The 27,818-nt window shown below is 43.3% G+C and overlaps 1 protein-coding gene across 3 annotated transcripts in view; it reads right to left on the reverse strand.

Moving 5' to 3' along the window:
• tmtc1 (transmembrane O-mannosyltransferase targeting cadherins 1) overlaps nucleotides 1-27,818 on the reverse strand; it is an 84,525-nt gene that overhangs the window by 18,096 nt on the left and 38,611 nt on the right. For 2 of the 3 annotated variants that reach the window (XM_082510374.1, XM_082510375.1), the window contains exons 7-14: nucleotides 26,099-26,288; nucleotides 18,588-18,709; nucleotides 16,739-16,906; nucleotides 9,980-10,093; nucleotides 7,198-7,341; nucleotides 3,849-3,957; nucleotides 3,626-3,728; nucleotides 1,445-1,580 (exon numbers count right to left, since the gene is read on the reverse strand). In XM_082510374.1, coding sequence (XP_082366500.1) covers nucleotides 1,445-1,580; nucleotides 3,626-3,728; nucleotides 3,849-3,957; nucleotides 7,198-7,341; nucleotides 9,980-10,093; nucleotides 16,739-16,906; nucleotides 18,588-18,709; nucleotides 26,099-26,288 — 1,086 coding nt within the window. The remainder of the gene's footprint in view (nucleotides 1-1,444; nucleotides 1,581-3,625; nucleotides 3,729-3,848; nucleotides 3,958-7,197; nucleotides 7,342-9,979; nucleotides 10,094-16,738; nucleotides 16,907-18,587; nucleotides 18,710-26,098; nucleotides 26,289-27,818) is intronic. The other variant, XM_082510376.1, reaches the window with a different exon arrangement.

Raw genomic sequence — 27,818 nt, forward strand, 5'->3', positions numbered from 1 at the left:
TTCACTGGTCTGTCCCAGTTAAGGTGAAAGTGGGCTGTATGTGGCCCGCGAAATGAGTTTGATGGCCCAGTCTACACAATGAGCCAAGATGTCATCTAGGAAACATCTAGAACACCCAAAAGTTTGTGCTTGGATTCTATTTGGTGATTTCAGTGTCCCTGGTAACTTTTCTGGTTTGAGTTTCTAGTATTCAGTGTGAGAGTTTTTCTCAGCAAATAAAACTTCTGCTTTGAGTTTACCTTTACACGTACAAGTCCTGCATTTGGGCCTGCCACAGCACAAACCTCAACAGATACTGATCCAAAAACAGCTGCCCTCACAGGTGATATGTTACATAGCAAAGGGGGACTGGATATCGGCATGAAACAACACTCAACAACTTCAGGAAAAGCATTTTGGAAAAAGAAACGTGCTTCGATGACTCTTCATCATTCATTTGTATGACCTGGAATTTATAGATACAGAGCAATATTGGTGGAGACAGCTACAGTTGTAGCCACAGCTGCCCTGGGGCAGACTGACAGAAGGCTGCCATATCGCGCCATCGGCCCCTCTGGCCATCACCAGTAGGCGGTAGGTGAAGTGTCTTGCCCAAGGACACAACGACCAGGACAGAGAGAGCAGGGGATTGGTTACAAGTATTCTAGCACGATGTGTAAGTAAACTGATTTCTTTTGACACATTTCTTTTCCCAGAACAAGATTAGAGAAATGTATAAATGTCACGGTCCTGGGTCGGTGACAGTGTTTTGAATTTCGTACTATTAGTGATCTTCGATTTTCATCGTGGCTTATGACTGCTAGTGTTTTGGTTTCTGTTTTGTATTTCTAGATGATCTCTAGTTCTTAGGTTTTGGTTCCTGTGCCCCTCATGTTTAGTGTAGGTTTAGTTCTGTCATGTTTATTTTCTTGTTCCCTAGTCAGTCGTGTTTCATCTTGCAGTTTGTTACTCCTGTCCCTGTGCTCCGTGTTCCCTTTGTTCAGGGTCTAGTCCGGATTGGATTTTTGCTTCTATTATCCTTTTTACTACAGTGCAATAAAGATGCCTCTTTTAGTTTATCATTCTGTCTCCGGGGCCTGCGTTTGGGTCATACATCGTGCCTGCCACAGCACACCATGACAATAAAAAGGCTCGACAGGATCACCCTGACGAGCACTGGCAAAGACTTTTGCTCCTTTTCACGAGAAGAAATGTGTTAAACTCGCCACTCTGAGTGTCTAATCATATGAGAGAGTTTTTCTGACAGGAGCTGAACAACAGAGTTTTGTAAGGCTCTGTCGAGTGTATTCCTGTCGTGCACTGAGGATTCTATTATTTTTGGATCCTGTCAATTCTGAATGTTCTGAACATGTATGTGAAACTCATTTTTAGCCACACGGCAGCACAGATAGGTACTTTTGCTGACAGATACTTTTGTTCTTCTTAGAAAAACTATTTTGCTCACCTTTTGTACCAAGACTCAGCTTCTTTATTCTCATTGGACGATCGGAGCAGACGGCCCAGGTTTACCATGGCTACGTAATGTGCCGGTTTGAGTCGCACAGCTTGCTGGTAGTGAGCAGCTGCCCGCTGTCCTTCTCCTGGGGGAAACGAAAGTGTAAGAATGAATGAAAAGAGGGAGGAAAGGAAAGAAGTGTTATGGGGAGGAGTGAATTAAAGAGCACGCTGGTGTGTCACTTCCTATCAGTGAAGAACATTGGCATTGTATTAATTTGCAACCCCATCAGCAGCCGCAAACTACCGTAAACAATTTCAGTTGCTGCAATGACATTTCTGCAAAATGGACTTTGATGTAGGGTGTCTTTTGAATTTAACCCTCTGTAGGTTGATAATTTTTTTATTTCCATCGAACAATCTCCAAAAGTTGATTCTGTTCATCTGGTCGTAGCGTTTTCAGTGGTACAGTACATTTGCATAATGACTGAAACTAGCACCTCCAAGCTCATTGTTCCTTTAGTGGGCTGGTTTCAGTCATTGTGCTGTACTGTTTATAAGATTGGGGAAAACTTCAGTCAGCTGAGACTGAAGAAGCCACTTGGATGAGTGATGAAACATTTCTCCCACTGAAAATGTCCAGATCAACAGAATCAACCTTTGGAGATTTACTTACCTGATTGAGAATGCATTGAGACGTCCATCAAACAATGTTTTTTGAGCAGTCTATAAGCATATACTTTGTGAAAAAGGGCAAAACAGTCAAAATATTGACCAGTACAAGTAGCTCTCTGTCCATGTTTTTCTTTCTCAGTCCCTCTTTTATTTCCATTCTGTTCTCTTTCTGTTAATACATATGCAAAATATGCGGTATAATATATGGTAATGCTCAGCCATTATGTTACCACATTGTCCCTAGCATTTGACAGACTCGGGTCTGTTTTTTAGCACAAACTTTTATTTTGGAGAGATAATCTCATACAATTCTTCCACTGAGTGGACCCGAGTGTCAAGGGGCTCGGTCCGTGACCCAGCATTTTTGAGTTTTTTTGTATTTTTATTGCTTATTATATATTGATATAATGTTAAGTTCTAATATCATAATTAGTTTGTCTTCATTGGGTTTTTGCCTAGTTTATGTTTCTTCTGTGTCTCCTTATTTACTAGTCTTCCTGTCCTCTGAGTGGTTTGTTTTACTTTAAGTTACAGTGGCTTGGAAAAGTATTCGGCCCCCTTGAACTTTTCCACATTTTGTCACATTACAGCCACAAACATGAATCAATTTTATTGGAATTCCAGGTGAAAGACCAACACAAAGTGGTGCACACGTGAGAAGTGGAACGAAAATCAGACATGATTCCAAACATTTTTTACAAATAAATAACTGCAAAGTGGGGTGTGTGTAATTATTCAGCCCCCTGAGTCGTAGAACCACCTTTTGCTGCAGTTACAGCTGCCAGTCTTTTAGGGTCTGTCTCTACCAGCTTTGCACATCTACAGACTGAAATCCTTGCCCATTCTTCTTTGCAAAACAGCTCCAGCTCAGTCAGATTAGTCGTTACCCTTGTATCTAAGTCCTCTGCGTCCCTCTGTTAAGTGTCAGGTCGTCTGCTCGCCTCATGTCTATGGATTTTTCATGTTTTGTCAAGTCTGCGTTTTTCATGCTTCTGTTCAGGTTCATGTCACAGTTTTCTTGTCTTGTTCTAGCTGTTCCCAGTTTAGGTTTATTATTCTTTGCCTCAGTTCGCCTTTGCCTTTGTTTTTGTTATCACCCTAAATAAACGGTTTGCCTTATGTTACACTTCATTTTTTGAGGTATGAACCCGCTTTTGGGTCCACACCTCAAACACCCCCAGGTGCTCCGCCGTGACATAGAGGTGCTTTATATATGTATTTTTCGTTTTTCTTCCACCAGTTTAATATTTGATTACCAAAGGGCCAAATACTTACATTCATTTTTTGAAATTGTTGCTAAATGTGAATTTCTCTGGGGTGTTAATCAGAAGCCCACTCAAATTTTGATACAGTATAGATTATTATATTAAGGCTCAGTTCTCTGGCTGTGGGTTCATTTTTAAAATTCTGAAAGGAAGAAAAATGAAGTCCTTTAAAACAGGCTTATATATGGTCAGTGTTTGAATCTTTTAGTTAAAGTAAGCCTGCGTTTGGAAAACTGGAAGGTTCAACTCACCCGTATCCACCAGAAACACGCCGTAGTTGTTATGCAGGTCGGAGCTGTCGGGACAGTTCTCTATACCTTTTAAATAAACTTCATTGGCTTCAGAAAAGCGTTTCTGTGGGAGAACAAAGAACAATCAGAAAGGATTAAAAAGAGTTACAACAGCCTTTCAGGCACAGTAATAGAATGTGATACATTACAATGTATGTACATTTTTGTTTGTGGTTTGAGTTACCTGTTCAGCATAGAGTGATGCCAAACTGGAGTAAGCATCAGCAAAATGTGGACCAAAGCGAATCGAGTCCTTGAGCAGAGCCTCAGCTTCTTTCTCCTTCCCCTGAGATCTGTAGACATCACTCAGCATTAGCATCATTATCATCATCATCAATTCCATTAACAGCATTTTTATCATTATATCCTCATTATCATAATAACAGCAATACTCTGTTATCGTCATTATATAGTGTTTTTCAACTCTGAGTGCTCAAAGTATTTTGTTTCTACAAGGAGGAGATAGCTCAGTAGGTAGAGTGTTTGCCCCATGAACCCACAGGGGTTCAAATGCACCGAATACTGCTCCCCCGGCGCTGTGTTGGCGGCTTCTTGAGGAGAGCCTTAATTTCAGGATTTATCCATGGCTGGAGGTCATCCTCCAAAGGGCTGCAAAGGTTGTCCCACACAGTAGAACGGAAACAGTCCCTCATAGCCTCTTCAGTCTCTGCCGACTATTTCCTAACTGTGCCTTTCACAACTGGTTCTCTGTGTACTAGAGGTTTATACACAGGCTGGAGATGAACCAGGTTGTGATCTGAGCCCCCCAGGGGAGCAAGAGGTGATGAGCTGTATACCTCCTTGGTGTTGGCATACAATAAGTCCAATGTTTTATTGTCTCTGGTGTGGCAGGTAACATACTGGGTGAAGGTGGGGAGAGTGGAGGACAGGGAGATGTGATTAAAGTCCCCAGAGATCAGGAAAAGGGCCTGAGGGTGCTGTGTTTGGAGTCTGCTGGTTACAGTGTGCAGGACCTCGCAGGCTGCTGCAGCGCTAGCAGAGGGCGGGACATACACAGCTATCACAATGACATGTGTAAACCTTCATGGTTTACACACAGATAGTACAGTCTCATGCTAACCGCTAGCAGCTCAATGTCCTTACAGCATAGCGTCTCTTTGATAGATAGATAGATAGATAGATAGATGCCCAGAGTTACACCATCTATCGTTCACAAACACAGCCAGACCCCCTCCTCTCTTCTTACCACTCTCCGTTGTTCTGTCGGCCCGGATCAGATGAAAACCATCCATGTTTACGTGTGAGTCCGGAGTTAGCGCAGTTAGCCACGACTCTGTGAAGCTGGATTTAAAAACAACCACTGATGTAGACTGCCTGATGTGAAGAGGAAGATCGTTCCAAAGCTTCGGGCCACCATAGAGAATGCTTGGTCTCCTCTAAGTTTCAGCCATGATTTAGGGACTGAAAGCAACACCTGCTCATGAACAAGGGGGGGCACAGGGCAAATATACCCTGCCAGACCAATTAAGGATTTAAAACCACTAAGAGGATTTTAAATTAGATTCTAAATTCAGTTCAAAGCCAGTGTAAAGAGGCTAGAACCAGAGTAATGTGCTCAAATTTTCTTTTACCCGTTGTGTCACAGATCACACCCAGTGGCAGGAGACACAATGAAAACAGCAATGGCCCAAGAATAGATCCCTGCGGTACGCCCCATAGCAGAGGGGCCACAGAGGATGAAGCCGAACCCAACTTAACAGAAAAGCTCCTGTTAGAGAGATATGATTTTATTCACCAAAGTGCCAAGATGGAAAATCCTACACAATGCTGTACTCGAGACCAGTGTTGGTCAAGTTACTTGTTAACTAATTACTGATTACTTCCCCAAAAAAGTAATCCCGTTACTTTACTGATTACTTATTTTCAAAAGTAATTAACTACTTAGTTACTTAGTTACTTTTTAAAAACACGATTTACAACCTGAAGAGGTGATAAAGCGATAGATCTTTCAGCCCAATTCTATTTTTTCTGCATAATCCATCATACAAAATGTAATCAAATGGAAAAGTCTCTTTTTTTAAATCTTGTTTTATCAGTTTTAATCTTTTAACACGATTTACAACCTGAAGAGGTGATAAAGCGATAGATCTTTCAGCCCAATTCTATTTTTTCTGCATAATCCATCATACAAAATGTAATCAAATGGAAAAGTCTCTTTTTTTAAATCTTGTTTTATCAGTTTTAATCTTTTAACACGATTTACAACCTGAAGAGGTGATAAAGCGATAGATCTTTCAGCCCAATTCTATTTTTTCTGCATAATCCATCATACAAAATGGAATCAAATGGAAAAGTCTCTTTTTTTAAATCTTGTTTTATCAGTTTTAATCTTTTAACTTTATGCATCAAGCAAAAATTTAATTATATGCACCATTCTCTGACTGGAAGAAATTTGTTTAACATTTAAACCTATTTTCTGCACATTCCAGCACATAAAATAATTTTTTTTGTGTTTACACTCACTCTTTCAAATAGATGCAAGTAAAACGCAGCAGAAAATAAATAAAGTCAAAGACTCAGCGGTCCTGTTGCTCTATTTTAACCTGTAAAGCAGGACTGGGGGTAGGCGGAGGTTTACCCTGGTGCAGGTGTGCCGCGGTCAGTGGAAGAATCCGCGAGTTTCTCTGTGAATTTCCCATTACGTCGTTGCGCACTCTGTGCTTGCTTGGAAGTTTAGGGGTTTTTTTGGCTGTAAAAAGTTTTCTTCCCACGCACAGCGGACGCTAATGTTTTTGTCACTTTTTATGGAATCAAACTCAAAGTAAGGTCAGTACTTCCACGCTTTCAACGCTGCACGCTCATACTCTCTCCCACAATTGATATATGATCCATTGTTGATATGCACACAGCTGTTGTCACAAACAGCGCACTCGCTTACGTCACTGTCATGAGACATTCTTGCAAAAAAAAAAAAATCATGGTTTTAGTAACGCAGCGTTCCTACGGGAAAGTAACGGTAATCTAATTAAAAGTAATCAGATTACAGTAACGCGTTACTGCCCATCTCTGGTCGAGACATCAGCAGGTCATGATGCACAGTGTTGAATGCAGCAGTCATATCCAATAAAACAAGCACTACATGCTTACGACAGTCCATCGCTAACAGAATCTCATTCAGGTCTTATCTTGGTGCTAACCAACTCTTCATACAGTGGATCCAAAATCTACTCAAAGCGTTTCACTTGTTCCACATTTTGTCATGTTGCAGCCTTATTCTGAAATTAAATTCTTGTAAATTTATTAAGAATAAAAAACTAAAAAAATACCACATACAGCCTTTGCCATGAAACTCAAGACTGAGTTCAGTTTTAAAACTAAACTCAACTGAACTCAACTTTTCAGAGCTGAGGGAAAACAGAAGCTTTAAGCAGGAATTGAATGTTGCTGATGGAACAATAAGGCATAGTAAATAAATTCAAAAAAGTTCCCAAAAGTTCAACGTTCAAACCAAAATTAGAAAGTAGTGATGAGTGGTGGTCACGTTTCAACCTTGTTGTTTGTGTATCTCTTACTTAAAGAGGTTTCCCAGGTTAAACAGAGCTCGGTTGTGCTGAGGGTTGGTTTCCAGTGCTTTCCTGTAGTACATCTCTGCCTCCTCTGGGCTGCGAGTCAAAGTGCCAAGATTATTCATGGCGCTGGCATGACGGGGGTATAACCTGAGAGCAGAGGAGGATGCTATTGATGAAGAACATTTTGTATAATCAGCATTGGAGAATGCTGGACAGCACACTCCAATTAACTGATAATAGTCTTATGTGTCAACAACACTTGCCCTACCTGAAACTTTGCGCATATGTGAATCTTATGACACGCTCTGAAGCCATGTTTCATCCCCTCATGAAGCTTTTTATGAGGAGGCAAATTTTTAACACGTCAGTGGTGGCTTCAGAGCAAGTTAAACACGTATATATCTCTGACTGCCATCTACATACTCGTTCAAGTAAAGGACGCAACTTTCATACAAATGAAGTTATTGATATGTCAATGTTACTCACCGGATTATAAGGCACACTGTCAATTTTTGAGAAAATTAAAGGATTTTAAGTGCACCGTATAGTGCGGAAAATACAGTAAGTAAAATTGAACTGAATTTACTAAGAATTACATTATTGGGAGCCCCCAGCAGCCTAAGCCTAAAGCAGCATATAGTTAGGACCAGCCCTAACTACATGCTTTGTCAAAAAGAAAAGTTTTAAGTTTGATGGTGAAAATACAGGGAGTGCAGAATTATTAGGCAAATGAGTATTTTGTCCACATCATCCTCTTCATGCATGTTGTCTTACTCCAAGCTGTATAGGCTCGAAAGCCTACTACCAATTAAGCATATTAGGTGATGTGCATATCTGTAATGAGAAGGGGTGTGGTCTAATGACATCAACACCCTATATCAGGTGTGCATAATTATTAGGCAACTTCTTTTCCTTTGGCAAAATGGGTCAAAAGAAGGACTTGACAGGCTCAGAAAAGTCAAAAATAGTGAGATATCTTGCAGAGGGATGCAGCAGTCTCAAAATTGCAAAGCTTCTGAAGCGTGATCATCGAACAATCAAGCGTTTCATTCAAAATAGTCAACAGGGTCGCAAGAAGCGTGTGGAAAAACCAAGGCGCAAAATAACTGCCCATGAACTGAGAAAAGTCAAGCGTGCAGCTGCCAAGATGCCACTTGCCACCAGTTTGGCCATATTTCAGAGCTGCAACATCACTGGAGTGCCCAAAAGCACAAGGTGTGCAATACTCAGAGACATGGCCAAGGTAAGAAAGGCTGAAAGACGACCACCACTGAACAAGACACACAAGCTGAAACGTCAAGACTGGGCCAAGAAATATCTCAAGGCTGGTTTTTCTAAGGTTTTATGGACTGATGAAATGAGAGTGAGTCTTGATGGGCCAGATGGATGGGCCCGTGGCTGGATTGGTAAAGGGCAGAGAGCTCCAGTCCCACTCAGACGCCAGCAAGGTGGAGGTGGAGTACTGGTTTGGGCTGGTATCATCAAAGATGAGCTTGTGGGGCCTTTTCGGGTTGAGGATGGAGTCAAGCTCAACTCCCAGTCCTACTGCCAGTTTCTGGAAGACACCTTCTTCAAGCAGTGGTACAGGAAGAAGTCTGCATCCTTCAAGAAAAACATGATTTTCATGCAGGACAATGCTCCATCACACGCGTCCAAGTACTCCACAGCGTGGCTGCAAGAAAGGGTATAAAAGAAGAAAAACTAATGACATGGCCTCCTTGTTCACCTGATCTGAACCCCATTGAGAACCTGTGGTCCATCATCAAATGTGAGATTTACAAGGAGGGAAAACAGTACACCTCTCTGAACAGTGTCTGGGAGGCTGTGGTTGCTGCTGCACGCAATGTTGATGGTGAACAGATCAAAACACTGACAGAATCCATGGATGGCAGGCTTTTGAGTGTCCTTGCAAAGAAAGGTGGCTATATTGGTCGCTGATTTGTTTTTGAATGTCAGAAATGTATATTTGTGAATGTGGAGATGTTATATTGGTTTCACTGGTAAAAATAAATAATTGAAATGGGTATATATTTGTTTTTTGTTAAGTTGCCTAATAATTATGCACAGTAATAGTCACCTGCACACGCAGATATCCCCCTAAAATAGCTAAAACTAAAAACAAACTGCAAACTACTTCCAAAAACATTCAGCTTTGATATTAATGAGTTTTTTTGGGTTCATTGAGAACATGGTTGTTGTTCAATAATAACATTATTCCTCAAAAATACAACTTGCCTAATAATTCTGCACTCTCTGTAGAGACTGTGTCTGGCTCCCAAATCATGGACTGGGAGCTGGATCCATAGGAGAGGGACCTGACAGCTGAAGGCTCTGCCTCCCATTGTACTTTTAAATACCCTATAACCCACAAGTAAACAACCCAGCTAAGAGCAACGCGGTCTGTTGGGGTGTCACAGTACGATGAGGTCTTTAAGATAAGATGGTGCCCGATTATTCAGAATCAGAATACTTTATTGACAAAGTATTTGCTTCATATCTTTACATGTATACATTTCATAAATGTATACATGTAAAGTCATAAATTTATACATAAAATGTTGAGGCTAAATCAGATGTGTTTTGACCATGGACGACACAAAATATGGGGGAAGCTTCTTGGTTTAGAAAGTGAAGCCAGCAGAGTGGAAAGCTGTCCACATTAGTATCACTTTATCCAGCATGGGTTGTGTGTTTTTTACTGTACTTATGTATTCCTCTAATGTCCATTGCTCGCTTCCATAGAAGCAAAAGTATGTTTTGTGCAAAAAAAACAACAAAAAAAAACCTGAGGGCAGTGGTGTAGTGGTGAATTGCCTCCTGGTGCCGACCGGCGTCTTTCAGGAAGTTGGCATAGTTGTAGTGGACTTTGGCATTGTGAGGCAGCGTCTGGATACCAGAACTACAATAAGGAAAAAGAGCATGTGGGAAAAAAACACTTTTTGAGGAAAGTTCTCTGCAAACTGAGCAAATGTGCAAATTTGGTTTGATGAGTGTGACAGTACTAGTCTGTGGTAACTGAGCAGTGGCTAAATTCTAGGAGCTCACTGGTCCTATAATTTAATAAACGTCATAAATAAATAACTCTGAGATACTGATATCTTTGGCATATGCATTGTGACTGGATACAACATTAGAGCCACCTGCCTAGTCCTGTGTATGTAACCTTCATTCCTGGTGCAGGACACCAGGCTGATGTGTCCTTGATCCAACACAGTTGATTCAAACGGAAAAATGACCTCAACATGGCTGTATCCCAATTCAGGGTCTGCAGCCTTAAAGGCCGCATTTCACGTCACAGCGACGCGACGAAGGCTGTCCCAATTCAAAGGCTGCACAAAATGCAGCCCTCAAATGCGTCCTTCGTTTCCCCGGATTTGAAGGATGGGTCCGTGTATCCTCCATGGCCCAACATATCCCAGACTTCATAGCGCGGCGGTGGGTGTGGATAATTTTGCCGGAAAAAAATGGCGGACGGCTGAAGCGGGGCGGAAGAAGAGTAAACTTTCAAAAGTAAGTACTGAATATGATGTCACTTATTTATGTGCGAATGTTTAATAATGAAGAACATTAAACATGACTGTTGGCCACATGTCGGCAAAGTTATGTGACGTTAGAGATGTTTGTACTAACTTGGTTTTAAAGCCTTTACTCAGTCATATATCCACAAACACAACAAGCTGAAAGTCGGTGATGCTGCTCGGTTTGCAGTCCTGAATATCACGGCACAAGCAGGATTCACTGCACTGTTAATGTTAGCTATGTTATATTGCTGCCTCTGTTCGGTGGTGTCGAGCCAAACGGACTTTAACGTGTGTTTGAACGAGCTGACGGTTCACTCGTTAAGCTGAAAGAAAGATGCTTTAATCACAGCAGTCACACATGTGTCCACTGCACCATCTGGAACTCTTCTTGTTTACACTCGTAATAACACAAACACTAAATCCTGCTTCTCTGGTGCTGTTGTGTAGCAGTGTGTACACCTGAGACTGTCACCTGTCTGTCTGTCCTGCACTCTCTCTCTGTTTCTTTCTCTCTGATTGTGGAATAAAAGTATGAACATGTGTTTATAAGTCACACTTGTGTTTGAATCCTGCAGCTTATCACACATTTGATTTCCATGTGTGACGACTGCAAGTGTCCAGAGTGAGGACAGACTGAGGGACCCACTGCTGTACATCATCTGTGAGGCTTTGCAGCCCTGATGATCCACCAGGACAAACTCAGCAGTGTGTGAGGAAGAGGAGGAGGAAGAGCCAGCAGCAGCTGACAGATGGAGAGAATAGACAGACTGTTCCCTGTTTGTGAAGGACTGCTAGGAAAGTTTAAAATAACTAACTGTCTGTTCTGAATCAGTCTTATTAGGTAATGTTCAAATAATGTTATCATCCCAGTGTTTTCAGTGTGGGAGAAAGTACTCAGGGCCTTCAAGTTACACACTATGAAAGGCAGCAACAAGTTTATATGTAAGCACTGAGCCAAATTTAGTAATGCCAACATATCTTTGAGTGAAGATTTAAGGTGATAGGAAATTTAAATAACTTGAATATTTGCTGCAGCTCAGTATTTGACACAGAGTTCAAGTTCACTGCTGTAATAAATCATAATGATTAATATAATAACTTTAATATTGGCCATATTATATTTACATTACCACAGTGAGATAACTTTAATCTCATGAACAACATGAGCTAATTGTTATTTACTAGCTAATCTTAAATGACTGTTCAGTACAGAAATGAAGCCCAACAATCATGTTTTACAGTCCTGTGGTCTCAGCCTCAACTAATCACACAAAGCTCATGTAGAAGCAAACAAACAAATGAACAAATATTTTCTCCTTCATTTCTGTCAAACAAAGCTGTTTGAAACGTTTCCAGCTGTTAGTGTCATAGTTGCTAGGCAACCTGAGCAGTGCGGGGAAGGTTAGACCGTCCCATTTCACAAGCCTCGCACTTCCGACCTCAGCAGTCTTTGAGTGCGCGGCCCTTGTGGACCGTTAAGGCTGCAGACCCTGAATTGAGATACAGCCATGTCTTGAAGTTCTCCAGAGGCCTGGTAACGAACTAATCATGTGATTCACGTGTGGTGACCCAGGGTGATGTCCCCCCGACCCCTGCTCTAAAACATAAAGCAGATATTCAGCTTTTCACTCAAAATGTTAAACACAAACTAGTAATGGTTAGAATTTTCAACTACAACTACAGTGGGGCAAAAAAGTATTTAGTCAGCCACCGATTGTGCAAGTTCCCCCACCTAAAATGATGACAGAGGTCAGTAATTTGCACCAGAGGTACACTTCAACTGTGAGAGACAGAATGTGAAAAAAAAATCCATGAATCCACATGGTAGGATTTGTAAAGAATTTATCCGTAAATTAGGGTGGAAAATAAGTATTTGGTCAATAACAAAAATACAACTCAATACTTTGTAACATAACCTTTGTTGGCAATAACAGAGGTCAAACGTTTACTATAGGTCTTTACCAGGTTTGCACACACAGTAGCTGGTATTTTGGCCCATTCCTCCATGCAGATCTTCTCGAGAGCAGTGATGTTTTGGGGCTGTCGCCGAGCAACACGGACTTTCAACTCCCGCCACAGATTTTCTATGGGGTTGAGGTCTGGAGACTGGCTAGGCCACTCCAGGACTTTCAAATGCTTCTTACGGAGCCACTCCTTTGTTGCCCAGGCGGTGTGTTTTGGATCATTGTCATGTTGGAAGACCCAGCCTCGTTTCATCTTCAAAGTTCTCACTGATGGAAGGAGGTTTTGGCTCAAAATCTCACGATACATGGCCCCATTCATTCTGTCCTTAACACGGATCAGTCGTCCTGTCCCCTTGGCAGAAAAACAGCCCCATAGCATGATGTTTCCACCCCCATGCTTCACAGTAGGTATGGTGTTCTTGGGATGCAACTCAGTATTCTTCTTCCTCCAAACACGACGAGTTGAGTCTACACCAAAAAGTTCTACTTTGGTTTCATCTGACCACATTACATTCTCCCAATCCTCTGCTGTATCATACATGTGCTCTCTGGCAAACTTAAGATAAGATAAGATAAAACTTTATTAATCCCTCGGGTGGGTTCCTCTGGGAAATTCGATTTCCAAAAAAGCACAGCACCGACAGAAGTTACAGTTACAGAATGTTATATATATATATATATATATATATATATATATATATATATATATATATATACACACACACACACACATACACACACATATATAAATACAGAGACAAATATAAATAAAATATACAAAGGGGATCAATAGAATAAATAGGAATAAAAAATAAAAATACAAGTGATGTCACGGACCCGGTGCCGGGGACTCGGGGTTCGTGAACAGTGTGGACCTTTATTGTTATTAGTGTATTGGATGTATGTTTGCTGCACTGTGCTCTTGTGTTCCATGCTGGTGTGTGTGTGTGTGTGTGAGGCTGGAGGATGAAGGACAGCCACCTGCAGGCCTGATGGGTGTGGCCCTGCCAGCTGCTGGTCACGCCTAGCTTACCACACACCTGCTTCTGATCAGGATCGTCGGGGGAGCTACTTAACAGAGCGATGGAGCTTCCTCCGGCGCAGGATCGTTGAGTTAGACTCCATGAGGACAGCGGAACACAGGACTGCAAGACACACGGGGTGTGTGAAGGCACAGGGGCAGAGAGCACGGGATACCAGCACTTGGGAGAAGACACGTCACGGGAGTCGAGGGAGCACTTTTGGAGATTTAATGTGTGGTGTACAATTACCTCACTGTAAATAAACCCACTGTTCATTCCATTAAGTCTGCGTTTTGGGTCCCTTCTCCTACATCCCCCACGGTCTGCCCTCCAGACCGTGACAAGTGAATTGCACATTTCAAGTATTGAGTCTATTGCACTGTTGACTATTTACAAAAGTATTGCACAAGGTATTGTACAGTGAGGTGAAGAGGCAATACAGCTTAGTTGTTCCCCCCTCCTTTGTCCTCCTGTCTCCCCTCCCTCTCCCCTCCAGAGAGGAGTTAAACAGTTTGATGGCGTGTGGGACAAAGGAGTTTTTAAGTCTGTTAGTTCTTGTCTTGGGGAGAAGCAACCTGTCACTGAACAGACTCTTCTGGTTGTTTATGGCCGTGTGCAGAGGATGCCCAGCATTGTTCATAATGTCCATCAGTTTCTTTAATGTCCTTTTCTCTGCCACTGTCACCAGAGTGTCCAGCTTCATGCCGACCACAGAGCTAGCCTTCCTGATCAGTTTCTCCAGCCTGGATGAGTCCTTCTTTGCTGTGCTGCTCCCCCAGCACACCACAGCATAGAAAAGTACTCCAGCAACCACCGACTGGTAAAACATCCTCAGGAGCTTCCTGCAGATGTTAAAAGACCCCTATCCCCAAGCCATCCGTGCCCTAAACACACACACCCGCCCTCTCACATCATCTATAATTGACTGAGACAGGACTCTTCCAGACACTAAACCAAGGCACAATGTACATTCCAATTCCTTTAATTTTAAATATGTTTATATTGTCTATCCTGTAAAATAGTCAGATATCTATTCATACTAATGTACAGAATTCACCTGCTTGCTGCTACTACTGTACATTCACCCAGTGTATATACTAATACAATTTTTGCACATGTCGAGGAGCGTGTCAGGCTACATTTCACTGTGTGTTATACTTGTATAACTATGCATGTGACAAATAATAAAGAACCTTGAACCTTGAACCTTGAACCTTGAAGACCTCAGCCTCCTGAGGAAGTACAGTCGGCTTTGGGCTTTTTTATACAGGTGCTCTGTGTTGCATGACCAGTCCAGTTTATTGTCCACCCACAGCCCGAGGTACTTGTACGTGTTGACCACCTCCACCTCCTCCCCCTCTATCTGAACCGGCAGTGGACCTTCTCTGGACCTCCCGAAGTCCACAACCAGTTCCTTAGTCTTTGAGGTGTTGAGTTGCAGGTGGTTTGTGTGACTCCATGCGACAAAGTTCCTCACCAGACTTCTGTACTCCTCTTCCTGATCATCCCAGATACACCCCATGATGGCCGTGTCATCTGCAAACTTCTGAATATGGCATAATTCAGAGTTGTAGCAGAAGTCAGAGGTGTACAGGGTGAAGAGAAGAGGGGACAGCACAGTTCCCTGTGGTGCTCCTGTGCTGCTGACCACAGTGTCAGACGTGATGTCCTTCAGCCTGACATACTGTGGTCTGTTGGTGAGGTAGTCGGAGATCCAAGCCACCAGGCAGGGGTCCACCTCCATCCTGTTCAGTTTTTCCTGAAGCATACAGGGCCGGATGGTATTAAAGGCACTGGAAAAGTCAAGAAACAGGATCCTGACCGTGCCTTTTCCCCCATCCAGGTGTGAGTGGGCTCTGTGTAGGAGGTACAGGATGGCATCCTCCACTCCGACACCCGCCTTGTATGCAAACTGTAGTGGGTCCTGGGCATGTTGTACCTGTGGTCGGAGGAGGTTGAGGAAGAGCCGCTCTAGAGTCTTCATAAGATGTGACGTCAGTGCCACCGGTCGGAAGTCATTCAGCTCATTGGGCCGGTTCCTTTTGGGGACCGGGACGATGCAGGATGTCGGATTCAGACAGGCCCGTCTGAATCCGACATCCTGCATCGGACATGCACTGGCTTCAGCAGCGGAACACATCTGGCACTGCGGGATTTGATTCCCTGCCGTTGTAGTGTGTTACTGATGGTGACCTTTGTTACTTTGGTCCCAGCTCTCTGCAGGTCATTCACCAGGTCCCCCCGTGTGGTTCTGGGATCTTTGCTCACCGTTCTCATGATCATTTTGACCCCACGGGATGAGATCTTGCGTGGAGCCCCAGATCGTGGGAGATTATCAGTGGTCTTGTATGTCTTCCATTTTCTGATGATTGCTCCCACAGTTGATTTGTTCACACCAAGCTGCTTGCCTATTGTAGATTCACTCTTCCCAGTCTGGTGCAGGTCTACAATACTTTTCCTGGTGTCCTTCGAAAGCTCTTTGGTCTTGGCCATGGCGGAGTTTGGAGTCTGACTGTTTGAGGCTGTGGACAGGTGTCTTTTATACAGATGATGAGTTCAAACAGGTGCCATTCATACAGGTAACGAGTGGGGGACAGAAAAGCTTCTTACAGAAGACGTTACAGGTCTGTGAGAGCCAGAGATTTTCCTTGTTTGAGGTAACCAAATACTTATTTTCCACCCTAATTTACGAATAAATTCTTTACAAATCCTACCATGTGGATTCATGGATTTTTTTTTCACATTCTGTCTCTCACAGTTGAAGTGTACCTCTGGTGCAAATTACTGACCTCTGTCATCATTTTAAGTGGGGGAACTTGCACAATCGGTGGCTGACTAAATACTTTTTTGCCCCACTGTATATGAGTAGTTTCACCTTGCAGCAGAGCTGGAGTCATAGAGTCTGTTTTCTTAGATTTCTTAGCATGTCATCCGTTATATTTTCAGATTGCACTCTTTTGATGGAGTAGATCTCTCTGCTGATCTAAAACTTCAGTGTGAGCTGATAACTGTGACTAAAGTACACAGGAACTCTTACAGGAACAGGGCCTCCCTGGAGAGCCACACATTGTTCTGATGGACAGTCTTCCATGAGAACAGCAGGACCAGTAGCAGCATGGACACACTGAGAACTGCGGTGCCCCAACGGCCAACCGACGAACACAGACGACCAAGTCCATGAGCCACCAGGATACAGTAACCCATGCTGCGAGAGGACAGACAGTGAAGGAGGAAGAAAGAGAAGAGGAAGGAAGCAGTGGGAGGTTTGTGAAGAACAGAAAAGTTACGTTGAAACCAAGTACACCATTGTTTTTCCTGTGACATTACCAATAAGTTTGATGTGTCACATGGCCCTCTTCCTATTGAAAAAAACAAAAGTTGTATCCAAGATGGCCGACTTCTAAATGGCCACCATGGTCACCACCCATCTTGAGGAGTTTGCCCCCTCACATATACTAATGTGCCACAAACAGGACTTTAATATCACCAACCATTCCCATGTTGTTACGGTGTATCCATATAAATGGCCCATCCTGTACATACTAGCTGTATACAGCCACAACCCACAACCCTATATAAGGAAAAAAGTTTACCTTGAAGTAAACTGAAGAGACTTGTGATTATGTTGTAAGAGAGAAGCCTACACCACTAAGACAAGAAAGGAGAAAGTTTTGACTGAAGGAACTTAAATTATTGTCCATGGTCCAAGGATGAATCCAGAAAAGGGGGTTTATAAATAAATAAATTAAAGCAAAATAAAACGCGATGCTGAGGCTAAAACAAGCGGGTAGCTGAAAAGTAGTTTTTGGTTTGCTTGTTTTTTTCCAAATATAAGTTTAAAAAACCATTTGGATTCAAAGTCCTTCTGAAAAAAGTACTAACAGGCCAGAAGAAAAAGACGAATACAGGTGAAGGACAAAGAGCATGTCATGGCTGGAATTTCCATGAGGCTCCTGAACCTACCTGGGATCCGCCCCTGGACAGGGCCACCTCCTCCAGCTCCTGCACACCTGGAGCCAATTGCAGGCAATCAAGCCAGAGTGATTTAAGCCACATGCTGACATTCATTTAACGCCAGTTTGTCATCGACCCATTTCCTGGATTTGTCTTGGCTCGTGCTCTCCCTTCGGACTCAGGATACCATCATTCTGAAAATCACTCTATGCCTCACCTGCCTGCCCGCCATCACACTCCATCTGAAGACACCGGATCTCAGGTCAGCCTTTCCACGCCATTCAGCTCCCCTGGATTCTCGTCACCCCCCCTCTCAACACTCTGTCTCCCCTACTGCAATATGACTGTTTCCTGCCCAGCTCCAGTCTGCATCTTAGGCCCCGTTTCCTCGCCCTAGTTCTGCATTCCCCTAGCCACTTTTTCCAGGCCGCGCCAAGCTCTACGTTTTATTGCTTTTGTCCTTGCCACATTTACAGAGCTTAAGTCTAATAAAATATTGTTAAACCACCTGCTGTCTCGTCTCTGTTCTGGGTTTCTGCGCCTGAGTTCAGTTCAGTACAGACCACTCGGTCCCGTGACAGAGCACTTGGTTTGTCAGGTAAGATGAGAAATGCTAGAATATGTTTACATTAAGGCTAAAGCTTAAATCTGTGATTTATTATTTTTGTTTTCCTAACATACAAATTCTAATTGAGCTTTTTGTGGCTTATTTTTGAAAAGCTAAATAATGCTTAAGAGGTAATAATAATCATCATAATAACAATAATAATAGTTATTATTATTATTGAATATCACATTGTGTCAAAGGTAATTTATTAGACCAAGGCAAACCATCTCCACAAAAAGATATCATTGTTTTTTAAAGCAAACAAACATCAGATGTAGAGCTGTGCAATTAGTAATCAATTGCCAATAGTCTGACACGCACTCACCTCGGCATGTAGAGAACCCTTTCAGCCACGACAAATCCAACCCTAAAGAACAGGTTACTGGCAGGAATGAAGGGAAACACCAGAAACAACAATCCCACCAACACCTCCCTACTGTCTCGCCTCTGTGGAAAAAGAGAGAGAGATGAGCACAGTCACAGCAAACAAATCAAACCAAAAAGTTCCAAGTGAAGAAGCTTCAAACACCATGTGTGAGAAGTTTATTCATTTGGCAGAAAAACTATGTACATTACTCAATAACACATCAAATACACTTGAGAACAGACTATTTATTTATCAACACTGAAGACCGGCATAGAATCAAAGGGTGAAAGAAAGGAAGAGCAGACGTATCAGATCATAATCCACTGTTTCTGAGGAGGTGGAAGAGAAGAATATATCTGTAAGGCTGAGTTACTACAAAATGGGACCAAAAGTCAACAAACGTCTACCAAGACAAACACAATACACACAATTTAAAACTCATGAAACATATCACCTCCTGAAGATTAGCTCCATTGTCAGCATGTCAGTTATCCACAAATTTAAACTGGAGGAAAAAAAGATTTCCTTAGGACTTGCTGAGGAACATCACTGTTTACTTCAGTGTCAGTATAAATCCACTGATACCTATCCGTACATCTATAGAAGCTAAGTAACAGTTAAACTGTCAAACTTTTAATTGTGCAAATATATTGTTAGGCGGTAGGGCTGGGCCATATTATACCGTTCACGGTAATACCGGTATAATGTTAGGCAACGATAGGAAAATGAAATATCGCGATAGAATATGAGTGAAACGCGCATGCACAGTGCCTTTGTTTTCATACGCACATGGCCGATTGTTGAGTGAAACAGATGAACCAGAATTGGTTTGTACAAATGGTGCAACTTCAGTGATGTGGAACTGGTTTGGTGTTTGTCCGTCAAATACACGACAAAGCACATTTTTTTGCAGAACATGCAAGCGGCCGTCGTTATTGTCGGACTAAGATGCTCTTAAATCTGGGAGTAATCTGGGTCCTAAACTCCGTACTCCTCAGTTCAAACGAACACTGCAGCATCACTGAGAGTTAAAAACTGTCTAAATTCTTTCATCTTTAATAAAACAATCAGCATTGCTGCTTTACCAGGTGTAACTATGAAGTTTAACTTCCAGGCATCCATGAAAACAAAATTTATTACATTTAACGGAGTTAGAAGTTAGCAGGAAGCTAGCGGAAGTTAGCTCGCTAGTTTCGCTAGTTACCTAAACATGATATTGCATGTTTTGACTGAGAGATTTCTGAAAAAAATCAAACGTACAGCTCTGCTATCACTTCCAACATAAATGAAGACAGGAAACTAAACAGCAGTGACGTTTGTAGGGTTACTGAAGTTGGGCTAGCTGGTATATAATCATGTGCTACGTGATCGCTAGCGACACAGCTATGTTAGCATAACATAAACAGTGAAGCTGGAGGACGAACACTAACACTTTTCCACTTATAAAAGTTAACGTTAAGGTTCCTCATGGTTAGAGACAAATGCAATCGCATGGCAGGATGCTGTAAAAGGACCAATCTTCAGTCAGGAGAACAACTGAGATAATCCATCCACAATACGAGGTTAGTCATTAATATACTGCAACAACATGGGAATAGAGCAGCTGCCAGAGAATTCAACATTAATGAATCAATGGTACAGAAGTGGAGGAAGCAAGAAGAATGAGTTTAATAAAGTTTGATTTATCTGACTGCTTTGTTTCGCTTAATGTGCCTTATAATCCTGTGCACTTTATGGTCCGAAAAATACGTACTGCACACTGCAGTTTAATGTTGCAAAGCACCTCTTTTTAACTTCAGTGGATATTATACATGGTTATGCTCAGGATATGTCAGCCCATTTTCACTGGAAATGCCTTTTGGTTAAACTTTCAGCAAGGAATTTGCATTTGCACTGTTACATTTTTATAAAGCTTTAATGTACATAAAAACCAGCTTCTTGTTTAAGTGAAAATAAATGGAAGGTTGTCTTTTTGCGCTAGTAATGTTGTGGAGTTGTATTTTGTCTCGCATCAATTATATCGTCAGTTATATCGTTATCACAAATTTTCAAATATATATCGTGATAAATATTTTTGGCCATATCGCCCTGTTCTATTAGGCGGTACAGTTTACTGCAGTTAACATTAACAACCCGCTAGCTGCAAATGATCACGTGCAGTTCTGAAAGCAGTGTGGTACAAACAACATTTGAACTTGAATTCATGTTGTTTGTACCAGACTTGTTCTCCAGACAGTGAAGTAGGACCGTCTCTGTCACTTAAATTCCAGTGAATTAAATACAAAATGTTTGAGAAAAACTTATATGTGTACATTCACAATTTCCAACCTTCCCTTTATTTCAAAGGCTAAGTGATCATCTGCAGAGGAAAAAATTTGCCACGGTGTGGTGCACCAAGGTATTTTTTAAATGGACCCAAGAGCAGACACTGCAGGAGACAGAGTGAGCCTTTATTAGGGCTGAATGAAGGCAAAAAACAAAAACGCTAAGAAGAAAAACAGAAAAAGACAACTAAACTGAGTACAGGCTATGAACTACTATGAAACTGTGAAAAACTGAAAACTATGATGAGTATGGTGTGGAATAACAGAGGCCTTGACAGTGAGTGAATGGAAACACAAATAAAATGTCCATCAAAAGCACAGGAGCGCAGGGAACAGTTCATAACTCCTCAGGGGGCCGACCCGGAGGGTGACGGTCCAGAAATTCATAGTTCATTTGATCAGGGGGCCGGCCCGGAGGCCGACGGCACAGGAGTTCATGGTCAAACAGTTCCGGGGGCCAACCGTGCGGACGGCAGCGGCGTAGAAACAGTTCCGGCGGCCGACCTCGACGGCGATGACGTCCAGCTGGTGGCCCGGAGAGTGGCCGGTAATTCCGAGGTGCAGAACGTGGCCTGGGCGGTGGCATAACAGCCACAGGACCAGGCGAAGCAGACGCAGAAGCCGGACCAGGCGACGCTGAAGCAGAGGCCGAGGCCGGACCAGACGAGGATGACGACTCGGATGAAGCTGGACCAGGCGACGCTGATGAAGCCGAAGCCGAAGCTGGACCAGGCGACTGCGTGGGCGGAGACACGGAGGCCGCAGCTGGCGTGGGTGAAGACACGGCTGCTGCAAACGTGGATGAGGCTGCTGGTGGAGCAGCTGGTGGCTGAACGGGCCCCTCGGACCCTCCAGCGGAGACAGGAGGCTGAACGGGCCCCTCGGACCCTCCAGCGGAGACAGGAGGCTGAACGGGCCCCTCGGACCCTCCAGCGGAGACAGGTGGCTGGTGCGGTTCTCCTGAAACCCCAGCTGACGTGGCATGAGGCTGAACGGGCCCCTCGGACCCTCCAGCGGAGACAGGAGGCTGAACGGGCCCCTCGGACCCTCCAGCGGAGACAGGTGGCTGGACGGGCTCGCCAGAACCCCCAGCGGACGAGGAAGGTTGCTGGACGGCCTCCTTGGGCCCTCCAGCTGACGAGGCATGAGGCTGGTGCGGTTCTCCTGAACCCCCAGCTGACGTGGCATGAGGCTGGACGGGCTCCTCGGGCCCTCCAGCTGACGTGGCATGAGGCTGGACGGGCTCCTCGGGCCCTCCAGCTGAAGCAGTGGCAGGACCAGTAGGTGCAGAGACTACTGGCTGAACAGAAGGCTGAGCGGGTGATGGAACAAATGACTGAGCTAAACACTGGGGAGCTGGCTGAGCTGCACAGTGGGCTAATGGCTGAGCTAACGGAAACACAGGAAAATGAACTATGGACTGGGCTGCTAACAGAGCTAATGACTGAGCTATAGACTGAAAAGCATGCAGTAGTGATGGTGGCGATGGTTGTGGACTGAACTCTCCTGAGCCTCTGGAACACAGGGAGGACTGCTGGGGGGGGGGGGGGTTGCCTGAGCCTTCAGCAGAAACAAGAACTGGTGCAGGCACCTGCCGGACACTAGCCGCTCCCACCCGAGGAGTAGGTACGGGTGCGGAGACGGGCTGTATCCTGGCTGACCTCACCCTGGGGACCGGCATGGGTGCAGGGGTGGACTGGTTCACAGCCCCCCTCACCCTGGAAGCCGGGACAGGCACCGGCAACGGCTGGGCAACTGCCCTTCTCACCCGAGGAGCTGGTACGGGTGCAGAAACTGACAGAGCCTCAGCTGGCCTGGAAACCAGAGCAGGGACCAACTGGACCTCAGTCTCCCTCACCCGAGGAACTGGTACGGGTGAAGGGGCACGCTGGGCCCGAGCTGCCCCAGGAGCAGGAACACGAGCAGGCAAAGGAGCAGGCTCAGAAAAAACAGTCTTAGAATTGGCAGGCTTAGGGTTAATATGTACCGGGTCGACAAAAACAGACCTATCAAAAATGAACTTAGCATTTTTCCCACAATGTTTTTCAGTCTTTGTTTTAGCAGGTTTTGACGTCCTCGGGTTAACAGTCTTAGAGTGAGCTGACTTGGGGATGACTGAACCAGACTTGACAAAACCTGAACTGACAGAACCTGAACTGAGTGTTTTAGACCTGGTGACATTGCTCAGTTTTTCCTTTAACAGCATTTACAGCCTTTGGCGAGTGCTTATTGTCTGTGATTTCTCCCTGTTCAAAGGGAGCAAAATGAAAAAACTTTTCCCAGTCTATGTCATCATCCAAAAGGGAGACTCCAACAGTGTCTGGGGTGAGTTTATTGTCCTTTTCAGTTATGGCTTCAGGTGGGATGTGTGAAAGGCAGTCATTATAACTCACCACCGGGAGTTGCTCAGCAAGTGAAAAGTGACGGCGGCGTGAGCGTCGCTTCCTCTGAGGAGAGGAAGCTGACGGGGCATACAGTTGAGCCTCTGACGTGCGGGACGGCAAGGCAGAGGCTGGAGCGTGAGCATCCGAAGAAAAACAGAGCACTCCCACCTCCCACCGGGGCAACAGGCGGAGGCTTTTGGCAACTTCGGGGACCTCCAAAAGCCAGCCGAGTTCCGCGGAATATGTGCTCAAAATCCGGAGCGCGCCACGGCTTCCAGCGGAGCTCCTCCTCCAGCTGGGCGAGGGCTGCCTCCTGGCGCTCATACAGCTCACTGTCTGCTGGGTCCATGTAATGGTCGTAGTCTTCTGTCATGTTTCGGCTGTGTACAGGCAGGAGAAGGACCCAAACGCAAAACTCACGACAACGAAATTAAACTCAAAAAGCTGCTTTATTGCAGAATGGCATGGAAAACTAAACTGGGACATGGATAACTAACACACAGGGAAACACAGCCATGAGGGAGACTACGACACTGACAAAGAGAAACACAGGGCTTAAATACACAGAGGGATAACGAGGGAATGAGACACAGAAGGAGAGCACAGCTGGGAGTAATCAGGCATGGACGAGACAAGGGAAGCAAAGCTAGAAACACTCACATGAGACATGGACCTTCAAAGTAAAACAGGAAACACACTGACTGAACTCTAAACATGCAAACTTAACAGCAACTGAGAAGACAGACTATAGGGACCAGAAACATGGTACAAAGAGGTCACAGTAGACACAACATTGAACACAGGGAAGCCATATTACAAAGCCAAAGAACTAAACCTATGATAACCATAACTGAAATCTAGGGAAACAAGAAACAGTACAACAAAGGACTCAAAACATAATCCATAATATAAAAACACGAGATCTCTTCAAAATAAAACAGGAAACATGAGAGGCAGACATGACAACATAAGACAACAGACATGAAACACACGAAGGGAAAGGGAGACTTCACAGGGGTTGAAAACACAAGGGGGAGCTAATAAGCAAATGAACATAGGAAACCTAATAAGCTTAAACATACACTATAAACATCAAAAGAACCAAAACTCAAAACACTGGGTCATAAGACCCAGGATCGTGACATAAATGACTGTTCAGTACAGAAATGAAGCCCAACAATCATGTTTTACAGTCCTGTGGTCTCAGCCTCAGATACTCAACTAATCAAAGCTCATGTAGAAACAAACAAACAAATGAACAAATATTTTCTCCTTCATTTCTGTCAAACAAAGCTGTTTGAAACGTTTCCAGCTGTTAGTGTCATGGTTGCTAGGCAACCTGGGCAGCGCGACGGAGGCTAGACCGTCCCATTTCAGAAGCCTCGCACTTCCGGCCTTAGCGGTCTTTGAGTACGCGGCCCTTGTGGACCGTTAAGGCTGCAGACCCTGAATTGGGATACAGCCATACACACTAGGGGTAATCAGGGGAAGGAAATAGCTGACACAAATGAACCCAATGACGTTACAGGGGAAGTGAACCTAAACACAAAGATAAAGACACAACAGACTCTTTCAAAATAAAACAGGAAACACTAAGAACATACAAAAATCAAAGAATAAAACTAAAATACACAAATCACTGAGTGTTAGTGTTAGTCAAATTTTAGCACAGAAATGGCTTTAGTGAAGGTTACAAATTATCTTCTTATGGCCTCTGACAGTGGACTCATCTCTGTGCTTGTCCTGCTAGACCTCAGTGCAGCGTTCGATACTGTCGACCATAATATCCTATTAGAGCGATTAGAACATGCTGTAGGTATTACAGGTACTGCACTGCAGTGGTTTGTATGATATCTATCTAATAGACTCCAGTTTGTGCATGTAAATGGAGAGTCCTCTTCACACACTGAGGTTAATTATGGAGTTCCACAGGGTTCAGTGCTAGGACCAATTCTGTTTACATTATACATGCTTCCCTTAGGCAGCATCATTAGAAGACATAGCATACATTTACACTGCTATGCAGATGACACCCAGCTCTATCTGTCCATGAAGCCAGATAACACACACCAATTACCGTAAATCCCGGACTACAGAGCGCACCTAATTAAAAGCCACATGCTGTAATTTTAGAAAGAAAATTAATTTTGTATACAGAAATATTACACCTGAGGATTTTTACCGTTTAATTTAATCCGTAAGGTAATATAAACATAGTAACATACAAAAATACATACTGCAAATGCTTTTTTTTCCCCTCGAACAGCGCCTGTAACACGGCTACCTGTAAGTATACGTACGTATTGGTAACACACAAATTACGCTGCTTATGGTTTTTTTACGGAACAGTGCACAAACAACATTACAACGTCTCTTAACAACCGGTAAAAATATATACCGTATATATACTACTTATCAATTTTATTGGTCTACTATTACCAGGCAAAATGTTTTTGACCGCATGAAAAAAGATATGCATTAGCCGCACGTCAGTATAAGCCGCAGTGTTCACAGTGTGGGAAAAAAGTAGCAGCTTATGACCCGAAAACTAGAGTAGTTAAACTGCAGGAATGTCTTAAAGACATAAAGGCCTCCAATTTTCTGCTCTTAAATACAGATAGAACTGAGGTTATTGTACTCATCCCTAAAAAACTTTTATGCCCTTTAAATGACACATTTGAGGGCAGACAAGATTCACGAGGCAGCAGAGATCATGGGAAATGTGATCTAAAGCTTTTTTGAACTACATTTCTGTTCTTACCTGCAGTGAAAAGATGCAGTGCAGGCATAAAGCAATCATCACTACAGCCAGCAGCATAGTGGCCACATTGCGCACATCACCCAGCGATTCCACCAACATAATGCTGCCAACCTGCCAGTCATAACACAGCACAATGGGGGCCAGCAGCAACCAGGCATTAAAGGACAGCAAATATGAGTAGGTTAAAAACCTGTGGAGAGAGGTTAGAGAAAAAAGAAGAAAAGGACAAAGATATAATAGATGCTTGGTTGTCTAAGGTTACAACTAATTTAGAATAATCTAATAAACTGACATTTAAAGCCCAGTCAAAGAAACCTATAGCAGATCATGGTATACTGAATCCTAAACGTCTTTAAAAGAGTCATGCTGCAGTTGCTGCTGGTGTTCATGTTTGCTCTGATTTAGTCTTTGTATTCTCCCCTTTTGTAAGTGCAGCACAGTATTAAATCCCAGTTCTTTTGTGTTCTTTACGGCCAAGAAAGACACAGGGCTCAGAGTGGTCAAACTGAAACAATGATCTTTAATTTTACATATCTGGGATATGGAGACCTGAACACAAAACACACAACCCCAGGTCTGAAGCACAAACGGAAGCCTAGTTATTTATATACTTGCTCTCTACGTCACACCACACTTTAAGTTTCGATCGAACAGCCTAGTTGGTTTCACTTTCTACTGCAGTTACCATGCTTCTGCAAAACCATGTCGTTTCTTGTCAACACTTTTGGCACAGAGTGTACTCAGAGTTAGGCCTTTCTTATATAAAGCAATATAATCAACATATAAGCATTTAAGATTATAAATTTAAACCTCAACAACAGTTATTATCAAACCTGTGTGACTCATGTATTAATTCTGAAGATTTGTTGTAGCTACCTGCTTCTATTAAAACAGCAAAACTCAACAGTGAGAACTGACAAACAGGACATTGAAGGCTAAAACACCTCTTAATTGAAAGAGTAATTTGGCACCCAGACTTTGCTGTCTGCTTTTATAAATTACAAAATTCAAGAGGCAATGTGTTTGATATGTCAGTAATAATTAATTTGATCCTCAAAGCCTGTTAGGACGTTAAAGTGGTTCAATCTTTTGGCAGAAAGCATCTTTGGATACTTCCAAACTATGGGCACTAATGTGTTACAACCTCAACTCTTTTAGATTTTTCCAAGTAATGCTGACACCACCAGTGGGTAGGAATAATGGTAAATGGCCTGCATTTGTATAGCGCTTTTCTAGTCCCTAAGGACCCCAAAGCGCTTCACACTACATTCAGTCATTCACACACACATTCACACAATGATGGCAAGCTACATTGTAGCCACAGCCACCCTGGGGCGCACTGACAGAGGTGAGGCTGCCGGACACTGGCGCCACCGGGCCCTCTGACCACCACCAGTAGGCAAACACGGGGTTAGTATCTTGCCCAAGGATATTTGGCATGCAGCCACGAGGCAGCCTGGGATCGAACCACCGACCTTCTGATTAGTGGCTGACCTGCTCTGCCACCTGAGCTACAGCCAGCTAAATAATGTAAACTTCATTCTACTCCTTTTTTAAGTATATATATTTTGTGGTATATTTGTGGGAACTTTATTTTTATTTTCTATGTTGTTTTGAATTTACAATGTATTTTCTTGCTTGTTGTTATTTCTATTTACATATTCAAAATAAAACAATTGATCAGTCAACCAGTCAATCAAAATGTGCAGTGATTTGTGCC

This window comes from Aulonocara stuartgranti, assembly GCF_965226115.1.
Source record: "Aulonocara stuartgranti genome assembly, chromosome: 17".
NCBI classification, from domain to species: domain Eukaryota; kingdom Metazoa; phylum Chordata; class Actinopteri; order Cichliformes; family Cichlidae; genus Aulonocara; species Aulonocara stuartgranti.